The 9,374-nt window shown below is 55.2% G+C and overlaps 3 protein-coding genes across 3 annotated transcripts in view; 1 reads left to right on the top strand and 2 right to left on the bottom strand.

The window, feature by feature from the left end:
• The window catches only part of ADIPOR1 (adiponectin receptor 1), a 6,880-nt gene extending 6,751 nt beyond the window's left edge, over positions 1-129 (bottom strand). The window contains exon 1 of the mRNA XM_010584573.1: positions 76-129. The gene's annotated coding sequence lies outside the window, so the exon portion shown is untranslated. The remainder of the gene's footprint in view (positions 1-75) is intronic.
• Positions 130-1,312: 1,183 nt separating this feature from the next.
• Positions 1,313-4,172, top strand: LOC104842429 (tetraspanin-18-like). Its single transcript, XM_010584758.1, has 7 exons — positions 1,313-1,369; positions 1,564-1,758; positions 2,360-2,434; positions 2,764-2,884; positions 3,099-3,256; positions 3,516-3,599; positions 4,125-4,172. The coding sequence occupies exons 1-7, from the start codon at positions 1,313-1,315 to the stop codon at positions 4,170-4,172; spliced, it is 738 nt and encodes a 245-aa protein (XP_010583060.1).
• A 1,000-nt stretch (positions 4,173-5,172) lies between these two features.
• Positions 5,173-8,678, bottom strand: UBE2T (ubiquitin-conjugating enzyme E2T (putative)). Its single transcript, XM_010584572.1, has 6 exons — positions 8,542-8,678; positions 8,122-8,191; positions 7,482-7,587; positions 6,881-6,979; positions 6,374-6,457; positions 5,173-5,380 (listed from the first exon to the last, which is right to left on the bottom strand). The coding sequence occupies exons 1-6, from the start codon at positions 8,648-8,650 to the stop codon at positions 5,255-5,257; spliced, it is 594 nt and encodes a 197-aa protein (XP_010582874.1). The 5' UTR covers positions 8,651-8,678; the 3' UTR covers positions 5,173-5,254.
• Positions 8,679-9,374: the final 696 nt, after the last annotated feature.

Genomic DNA, 9,374 nt, shown 5'->3' with positions numbered 1-9,374 from the left:
GCCGCCGCCACCCGCCGGGGGAAGGGGGAAGGGGGCAGCGCTCGGACACCCCCGTCCCGCCCCGCCCGCACTCACCGGCCGCTACATCCCGCGCTGGGCGGCGGCGGCGGCGGCACCGGAAGCGACGCTGAGGGAACGGGCCACTTCCGGTCACGAAACCCCGCCCCGCACGGCGACGACGACACCCCCGGGACGGAATGGAGGGCGCCGCGCGGGTCTCGCTTTCTGATTGGCCGCAGCCACTGTCTGTCTCTCTTCCCTCCCTCCCGCCCCGCGCCCCGCTGGCTGCCGGGCGCTGCGATTGGGCGAATCGCCCACCTGGCGTGCCGGCGGGGGGCGCTCTAGCCCGGCCGCGCGTCTCGCTGGCCAGGCGCTCGGCTGCCCCCTAGGGGCGGGGCGCCGCGCAGCGCTGGGAGCGCCACCTCCGGGAGTCCCGTGATGGCGGCGGGCGGGCCCGGTCGGACCGGGGAGAGCCGGCGGGTTCCGCACCCCGCGGCCGTAGCGGGGAGGGGGGAGCCGACCCCCGCGGAGCGAGGGCCAGGCCCACGCCGCCCTTAGACCCGTGATTATAGTGGCCGCGGCCCCATGACCAGGGCAGAGCGGCCCTGAGGGGCACGCAGGCCAGAGAGGACGGACCCAGTCATCCATCCGTCCATCCGTCCCTGTCCCTCTGTCCCCAGTGGCCGTCAGCCACCCTGCCCGCACGCATGCAGGTCCCCACGGAAGGCCGTCGAGGGCTTCCCCAGCTGCTGACAGCCCCGGAGAGCAAATGTTGGCAGCAATAATTGATGGCTGAGGTCACCCTCGGCCTGTCGGGTCCGGCTCGTCTTTCCCTAGCCGGAGGTTTAATTACCTCCAGTAACGACAGCCGGGGCCGGAGACTCCCCTCTGCCCTCCGCCGCCGCCCTGCACAATGGCGGATCCTGTTCCCCATCAATCATTCATGCCCCTGCTGCTGGAAGGGATTTCTTGGGGGCTGCTCAACCGGGAAAGGGATGAGGGGGATCCTCCAACCTTCCCAGCGTTAAATAGGCACTGCCGGTGCCGGGGCAGGTCGGAGGTGCCTGGGTCACCCGCAGGGTGAGTGGTGGTGGGGTTTGGAGGGGACACAGGGTTTGGGGCTTCTTGGGGGTGCAGCAGGAGATGCTGGGGGATGGGAGATGGATTTTGGGGGGCTGCTTGCTGGATGGGGGCAGCCCCCTGTCCCGCCGGAACCGGGTGGTCCAGGAGAGGTCGGGGCTGGCTGTGGCCAGGGCTCTGCTCTCCCCTCTGCAGGGACGAATGCTGCTGTGTCCCCCGCTCCGGTGTCCCCATGGGTGTCTTGAGCTGCATGAAGTACCTGATGTTCATCTTCAACGTGCTGGTGTTTGTGAGTCCGCCTGGGCCCAGTGGGCTGGAGGGGAGGAGGGGTCCCGTCCCCGGGGCGTGATGTCTCCGGCTGGCCCAAGAGGGTGGGTGACACCAGCCCAAGGGAGGGGACCCCAGCAGAGGTTAGAGCATCTCCTGTCCCCATGGGGTGGCTGGGGATGGTCCCTGCACCCATAACTGCGATGTGTCCCACAGGCTGGGGGGACGTGCCTGGCGGGCGTGGGGGTCTGGGTGGCCGTGGACCCGGCTGGTTTCCAGGACATCGTGGCTGCCAAGCCTGTGCTGAGCGTGGGTGCCTACCTGCTGCTGGCCGTGGGCATCGCCCTCTCGCTGCTGGGCTTCCTGGGGTGCTGCGGGGCCCTGCGCCGGAGCCGTCTGCTGCTGCTGGTGGTGAGTGGGGGGAGATGGGTGGGAAAGCAGCTACGGGATGTGGGAAACTGGGCGGGCAGGGGGCTGCGGGGTGCAGGAGCTCGCAGGATGCAAGGAGCCAGGGGATGGAGGGTGTTGGGGGATGCAGGGTGTCCTCGGCGGAGCCAGAAGCCTGGTGTTCCCCATCCTGTCCCTGTCAGCTCTCAACAACCCCCCCAACCCAGTCCCCACTTTGTGACTCTTTCAATTTAGAGCCCAGAGGATTTTATAAAGCCACCGAGCAGGGGCACTTCTCTCTGAGGCTGCTGGCTTGTCCTGAATGGCATTTACAAGCCCCCCACCCCCCTCAATGGCGAAGCCCATTCTGAGCATGACAACACAATTTCTTTGGCATCCCCAGACCCTGGCAGCCGGTGCTTGTTTTTAACCCTCTGCCTTGCAGCCATGGTGCTCGGAGATGTGGCATCTGTCCCCAGGAGCTGCGCACTCGTCCCCTGTGTCCCCTGGTCTCAGGGGCGCAGGGCATGGGCAGGGCTGGCCCCAGAGGAGAGGAGGAATAGGTGGAGCAAGCTGCCCACAGGGTCGGGCTGGTCTCTGACTCCTCCATCCCACTGCCTTTCAGTTCTTCATCCTCGTGAGCCTTGTCTTCATCACGCAGCTCGTTGCGGGTGTTCTTTTCCTGGTGCACTGGAAACAGGTACCATCCCCATGCCCTGATGCCATGCCCGGCATGGCCAGCCCCTCTCCTCCGTCTGTCATGCCATGGGTCATGGCTCTGAGTCCCCCAGAGGACTGGGACTGGTGCAGGGACGTCCTTTCTCACCCTCACCTTCATCACCAGCACCCCAATGCAAGCCCAAAACCATGTGGGTGGGTCCCATGAGTGCGTCCCCATGTCCCCTCAAAGAGAGAGGGTGCCCTGGCCAGCAAGGCGCTGGGCGGGGGAGTTAGGGTGGATGCACAGCCCCCACAACCCTGTTCCTGGTACCGGTCCCCCAGTGCTCACAGACGGCACCCATCCCGCAGATCCAGCCGGAGCTCTTCCTGTCCGAGCTGCGGAGTAACTACCGTGGGGATGAGGGTCCTGAGGTCTTCTCCACTGCCTGGAACACGCTCATGGTCACGGTGAGCAGCTGGGAGGCTCCTGGTGGGCTGTGGGGGGGGGGGTGGAGCATCCACAGGACCTGCTGACTGTGACTGTGAACACAGGCGAGGGGCTCGTGCACCCCAGACAGACACCGAGCTGCATGCTGAGCTGTTCCCCCTCCCTCCATCACCTCCCTACGCGATGTCCCCCCCATTTTGACACTGTGTTGATGGCATTTCCCTTCTGTTTCAGTTCTCTTGTTGTGGCGTTTTAGGACCTGAAGACTTTGGGAATGGCTCCCTCTTCCAGGAGCTGCACCCAGGGGCGCCCTGGCCGCAGGCATGCTGCGCCCGGGATGGACTCCTGCAGGCGGGGGAGCTGCTGGGCTGGGAGCAGTGCCGGGAGAGGAGCCCCGGCTACATCCATGAGCAGGTAGGACTCGACCCTGCCGGGTCCCTGTCCTGTCCCTGGCTTCCCCAGCGCTTCCCAGGCTCGTGGCAGCAGCACCCTCTGCCCCTGAGCATTGGGGACAGGAGCCTGGGACACTGCCCGCCCGTGGTTCTGCAGCCCAATGACTCCCCAAGTCCCCAGCTCATCCAGCCCCACCACGGTGCCCTCCCCCCGAGCCCTCTGAGCTCTCTGCAGCCATGGGGAGTACAAGGGATCTCCTCCATCATCCCTCTGCTCCCAGGGCTGCTTCTCCACCTTCGGCAGGACCCTGCAGAAGTACATCTCTGTACCTGGGACTTGCAGCTTGGCCGTGCTGGGCATTGAGGTACTGAGTGGGGCTGGAGGGGACAGGGCAGGCAGCGGGACACCTCTCACAGGCTCTCTTTTTGCCGGGAGGGTGCTCTGTGGGTGAAGTGACCAAAAAATGGGCTCAGGCTGGACCCTCCCAAGCCTCTAGCTGTCACAATCACACCCAGAAAGCAGGTACACATACAGTGGGTCTTGTCTCAGGGTATAAAGCCAACCTCCCACTGCAGATGAGCAAGGTTAAAGGACTGGGTGTGTGGGGGTATTTTGCTCCCACAGGCCCTGGATGGGGGGGGATGAGAGGTGTTGCTCAGCAAGCTCTCTGCAGACCCCAGAAAGCTGACAGGGGCCTCCTCCCACATGGTCAGGACAGCTGGCATGTGGCCCCTCAAGGGGGCACAGCCGTCGCCCAATTAAACCAGGAGCAGAGGACAGCAGTTCTTTAGTCTTCAGGCTCTTAGATTTTAGCAAGCACCCACAGCAAGGTGTGAGCGCAGCCCTGCAGCAGGGGACTAACCTGCTCCCCCCACTCCTGTCATTTCAGATCTTTGCCATGTTCTTTGCTTTTTGCCTTTATTACAACTTTGACTGAGCAGGACGAAGTGTGGCAGAGACAAGCCAGGACTTTGGAAACAGCAGCAGGCAAGGACACTCCATTTCCTTGCATGTGAGAGCATAGCTCTCTAGTTCAGTGCTCTGATTACTTCCCCAGGCAGGCAGGAGCCTTGCCGTGTCCTGTCTCTGCTCCAGCACACATGTAAGGATTGGCCTGGCTCACTTTTCTCAGAGCGGGGACAGGACACAGGCTAAATTCCTTGCAGGCAACCACGCAGAGCAGGAGGCTGAGCATCAAAGTCACTCCCACTGCGATCTGCCATCGGTCTTCACATAATTAAACAGCTCTGGTGACAGGGTGTCCTGCCCCCCATGCACCTTCTGCTCTGTTGCACCACCAAAAACTGTCCTTCTTCCTCCTCATCCTCTTGAGCTTCTTGCCCTGCACCTCACCTCCCCGGCCCCCGCTCTCTTCCACACCCGTCCTGCTCCCAGACCTCCAGGCACCCTCCAGGCTCTTCTGCATTCCTCTCAGCTGGTGCTTTTCACTGGCCACCTCCTGGAGGCACAACAGAGTCAAGACCCAGCCCAGGGCACGTTAAATGGTCCAAGTGGCAACTGGAATCAAACAGGCTGCTCTAGAGAGCCAGAGTTTTGAGTCTTAGGAGTCTTAATGACGGACTTATTCTTTAGCAGCCTTGATATTACAAGGAAAAGGAAGCCTTTACTAGAGAAGGATTTCCACAAGCTAGCTCTAATGTGTCTGTCGCTCAGCTTCTGCTCTCAGTTTGTTCTGAAGCAGGGACAGTAACATAGAAGCCGAAACACTTAGTGCTGTTCCCACTCCTCAGAGAAAGCTGGAAAGCAGAAGCTGAACCACTATTTCCGATTTTCCTTTTTTCCAGAATATTCCAAAAACTCCACATAACAAAACAGAAAAATATATATAAATTAAAGCTTTACATTTTACTTATATAATGGAACTTTTCACCTCCCCCCCAAGGAAATAGAAAAACAAAGCCTGCTACAGCTACATATTGGTTAAAATATTTAGGTATACCTACTATGTAAAGAGAAAAGGACAGTGAAAGCAAAGGTGATGGCTACAACAAAAACCACTTAGGAATCCAGGCAAGATCTCTTCTCCTTCTTGCTGATACTACTCCCTTTTCTTTTCTGTGCGGTCGAGTCATTGGTGGTACTTGTTTCACTTTGGTTTATTTTCTCTTCCAAAGGCTTGGAAGCCTGTGGTAAGACAAGAAATAAAAGCAATGGCTGTGAATAGTTGAGTTTTACAGCCCTGAGCACCGCTGTGCATTCCCAGCTCTGTGTGCGTACACCTTGGAACACTCTGCACTCCCACGAAGATCAGAACTGACCGTGCTTCCAGCTTTTACACAGTGACCCTTAATTATCCTGCTCCCACTGCTAGAAATTTTAGGAAGGGGGAATGACAGGAGAGCAGGATAACAATTGAGCCTAGAAGTGCCACATACACATATGAGGCAGGTCTCTCTGGTGCTAAGTGTGTTGCTGTAAAGATCTCTTCACCCTGAGCGCTTTTAACAACCCACACAATTAACTTGCAAATGCATCCGGTGCCGGAGTAGTGAGCACCACTCATGGGGCTTCCAGGCGGAGACATCCCCCTCTTGGAAAGCACGCTGTCTGAATCGGGTGCAGGGGGGGAAAGCACCCAGGTAAGGGAGAAGGCCTAAACATAACTGATTTTTGGGGACAGGTTTTGATCTGCTTAAGTGCGATTTATTTTTATGTGACTCCTCTGTGAGATAAGTCAAGGTGCAGAACGGAGGCAGGAAAAGAAGGGTGATGACAGGAAGGTTGCACTCCACTGGGGATTAGAAAGACTAGTCAGTGAATGGATGAGCAGGTGGAGAACAGGCATAGCTGAGCATAAGGCACAACCACAGCAGAACATGGAGTCTGGTAGGAACAGAGCTGAGAAAGAAACAGGGCTGCAGGATCCCTGGGGAAGGGTTTTATCAGGCTTCAGTCTTACTCGTCCTTCCTTCTTCTTGAGGAGCACTGCAATTATTTGTGAATGAACACATTTATTTGGAAGGAGTAAATCTAATGATCCAAAACACAGAAGGGGAGGAAAGAAAATGCTGCCAAAGACAGCTGCTCAAAGTAATTGTGAAAGGCAAATCGAGACAGGAAAGACTGTTCCCAAAGATGGAGCTATGCTCGGCTGAGAAAGCAGAGCATGTTTCTTACCCTTTTCTGCTGGCTTGCATATTTCTCAGTCCACTCTTTGGCATTGAGCAAGAACAGTTGCTTGTTGTACTTGTACTCCGAGGACTAAATGTAACGAGCAAGACGAAGAGATTTAATACAAACATCACACTGAGAAGCTGGGACTAAGGTCTGGCTTTAGGACTCCTAGAACCAGACCAAAACCACTACAAGCATGCAGCATGAAGCATAAAATTCATTTTGCTTGCTTTCATTTGCTTGAAGAATGCACACTGCTGTTTGCACTGGCAGGCCTGAAGAGAAGACCTTCACCATCTCTTTTCTACTGCTGGCATACACCCTGTGCTGCACGCCCCAGCTGCTTCAGGGAAACGCAGTCATGCCCCCAGGCCTGATCCAGATCAAGCCACAGAACATGCTAGCGTGTTAATCCAGAGTGAGTGAAATGGAAGCACAGCCTAAATCTAACACACTGTTCCTTCCCAGTCTGTGCCCATGGCCACAAGAGAGGAAGAGGAGCTCACGTACTATGTCTGCCATGAGAGGGTCATCAGGGTTGGGCTCTGCCATCAGCAGCTGTATGGAGGTCAGCAGCGTGGAGATGTTCAAGGAAGGTCTCCATGCTCCCTTCAAGGAAACGGGGTGAGAGAAGCAGTTAAGCAGAACAAAACCTGCCCACAGGCTGCCTAGAGAAGCCTCAGGACTTAGAGCGTTTAAACCCAACCTGCCCACAAGCTGCCTCAGGACTTACAGTACCTAATCCCCCATGGAAAACACCAGATCCATTCTCAACACCCAGGCCGTGGCCTCTCCAAGGAAGCCTGGCTGACAACCACAGGCTGTATCCTGCACATCTCTGCTGGGTCGGAATGGGGGTTGCCCATTTTCACAGGGCCACCTAATGCCTTTTGACTCCAGTCCTTAAAACCTTGAAAACTTATATGGAACAAAGAAGGTCATGTTCTAGTCTCTGAACAAAGGAGATGCCACTCAAAAACTTTACTCCCATGCTCCTGTGTAAATAAGTCAGTAGCAAACAGACATTCAATAAGGCTTTTACAAGAAAAAGATAAGGAGTTCATTATCCTCTTCAGGCTCACTTACCCATGCCCAAGTAGCGCTATCTTACCTTTGGTGGTAATTTAAGAACATCCAGGCAAATCCTTCCAGCAGAGTCAATGTTAGGATGATAGATAGGGGTCAGAAAGCGAATCTTCGGGGGCTCAAATGGGTACCTGCAAGGGATAAGTGTTAAGAAACAAAAAAATATTTTTATATTTGTATCACAGTTGCTTCATCACCCAAGCAATGCCATCATTTCCTCCTCCTGGCCATCTACTAAGTGACATCCTTCCCCACAAATTTTTGGGGAAGGCAGTGCTCTGCCTTTGATGCTTTCAGCCGTGTCCGACTAGCACTCTCCTGGGTAGCTTTCCACAAAGAAGCAAACGCAATAGGAAGCTTTCTACTCATAAACGAGCTCCTTTCCAGAAAGTTTGAGACAATATGATAAGGTAGAGATCTTGTCATAGTGCTTTTAGGTTGTTAATCACACATCTTAGGATACCCAATGTGAAATAAGTGTATCAGCCAATGGAAATAGTAATTATGTTCTTTAAATGAAGCCTCTCGCCTTATCAACAACATTCTTTGTTGGGAGGCTAAAGGAAAGACCAAAATGGTAGCACTTATATCAAATATCTTACATCAGTTAAGTTATATTTGATGGAAGCACTACATCAGCTGCTTAACTAGATGTCATTGCTCACCTTTCAGGAACAACTATTTCCAGGTTGAATATTCCTTTCTCATATGGTGTGTCTGCAGCTCCTAAAATTTCTTTAAAAGCAAGATTAAAACATAAGCATTACATTCAAAATCACTTGAATTTGTTCAACAGTCTCCACACACCACCCACAGTTACAGAACTCTTAACACTGCTCAGATCCAGGAATAAAAAAAGTTGTCTTGTTTGTGACCAGTTCCACCCCATGGCAATCAAAACCATACGTAGACCGACCGAGCCATAGGTCAAGCTATGTTTAAATCAAAACAACCCTAAGTGTTTTCCTAAAATTCAACACTTCCATGCAACTTATAAAGTACACACCACCCAGAGAATCCAGACCTAGCAGCAAACTCTAATGCAGCCCTTACTTGTAGAAAGGTCCTGCCAGAGAAGTACATACGTGCTCGTAGGTCATCTAGTTGGTCTTCATTTTGCCAGCAGGTGATGCCTGGAGGTGGCTCTGTGGTCAAGATGGAGAGCTCCCTCTTCAGTCGCGATGCTCTCTGCATTGTGCTGAAACTCGGACAGACTGGATTTTATTGCTGGCAAAATGAGGTGTTAAAAAACAGCACTTAATATTGAGACTTTTTTGGGGTGAAGGAAAATTAACCTGGGTTTCAAGTTGTTATCCTGACATGATAACCAGTCTCAGGAGCTTGTTCCTAGAGCTGCTCTCACACCCAGCTGGAGGAGGAGAACCAAATCCTCACTCTTTATAACCAGTCCTACCCCTCAGTCCCCAGGTGAGTCTAATAAACCCTCTCAGTCCACCACCGGGCTCCACACCCCTAAGGGGACTGTAACACCTGCCCTGGGGCCACCCTTGTCCCTTCATGGACAGGGGTACCCATTGGCCTGTTGGGGCTATCTACCCCCAGAGGTGTCTTAGACTGGGACACCCACCAGTGCCCCCTCCCTCCAGCAGCCAGGGACCCTCTTCCCACGCCAAAGGCACCCCGCTCTCCCTTCCTGTGTAGCAGGAAAACCCAAAGCTGCCTCAGGGATGAGATATTCCCTACTGCAGGAATGTCCTGACACCCCCAAGGCAGGGACTTCCTCCCCCCCTGCCCTCACTCTGCCCTGCAACATCTCCATGGACAGGGAACACTCCCAGCCTACCCCGAGGGTGACAGTGGAGACCTGGCTCACATAACCCACCCCAGACCCAACCACGCACCCCTAAGGAGGGAGAACCCCTCCCTGGCTTAACTACACCCCCCAAGGCCTTGCCTC

The sequence above is a fragment of the Haliaeetus leucocephalus genome, unplaced genomic scaffold (genome assembly GCF_000737465.1).
Source record: "Haliaeetus leucocephalus isolate CR32 unplaced genomic scaffold, Haliaeetus_leucocephalus-4.0 Scaffold1000, whole genome shotgun sequence".
Taxonomy (NCBI): domain Eukaryota; kingdom Metazoa; phylum Chordata; class Aves; order Accipitriformes; family Accipitridae; genus Haliaeetus; species Haliaeetus leucocephalus.
The sequence above is the reverse complement of the archived record's forward strand: the minus strand, read 5'-3'. Positions and strand labels throughout refer to the sequence as shown.

What these genes read in the sequence shown, in the direction of transcription:
- LOC104842429 (XM_010584758.1), top strand. Translation starts at nt 1,313, where the DNA reads ATGGGTGTCTTGAGCTGCATGAAGTACCTGATGTTCATCTTCAACGTG. An exon ending in TCCTGGTGCACTGGAAACAG is followed by an intron (nt 2,435 to 2,763) that starts GTACCATCCCCA and finishes CCCATCCCGCAG; the next exon opens with ATCCAGCCGGAGCTCTTCCT. An exon ending in GAGCAGCTGGGAGGCTCCTG is followed by an intron (nt 2,885 to 3,098) that starts GTGGGCTGTGGG and finishes GTGGCGTTTTAG; the next exon opens with GACCTGAAGACTTTGGGAAT.
- UBE2T (XM_010584572.1), bottom strand. Translation starts at nt 8,650, where the DNA reads ATGCAGAGAGCATCGCGACTGAAGAGGGAGCTCTCCATCTTGACCACA. An exon ending in TTCTTAAATTACCACCAAAG is followed by an intron (nt 6,980 to 7,481) that starts GTAAGATAGCGC and finishes GTTTCCTTGAAG; the next exon opens with GGAGCATGGAGACCTTCCTT. An exon ending in ACCCTCTCATGGCAGACATA is followed by an intron (nt 6,458 to 6,880) that starts GTACGTGAGCTC and finishes CGTTACATTTAG; the next exon opens with TCCTCGGAGTACAAGTACAA.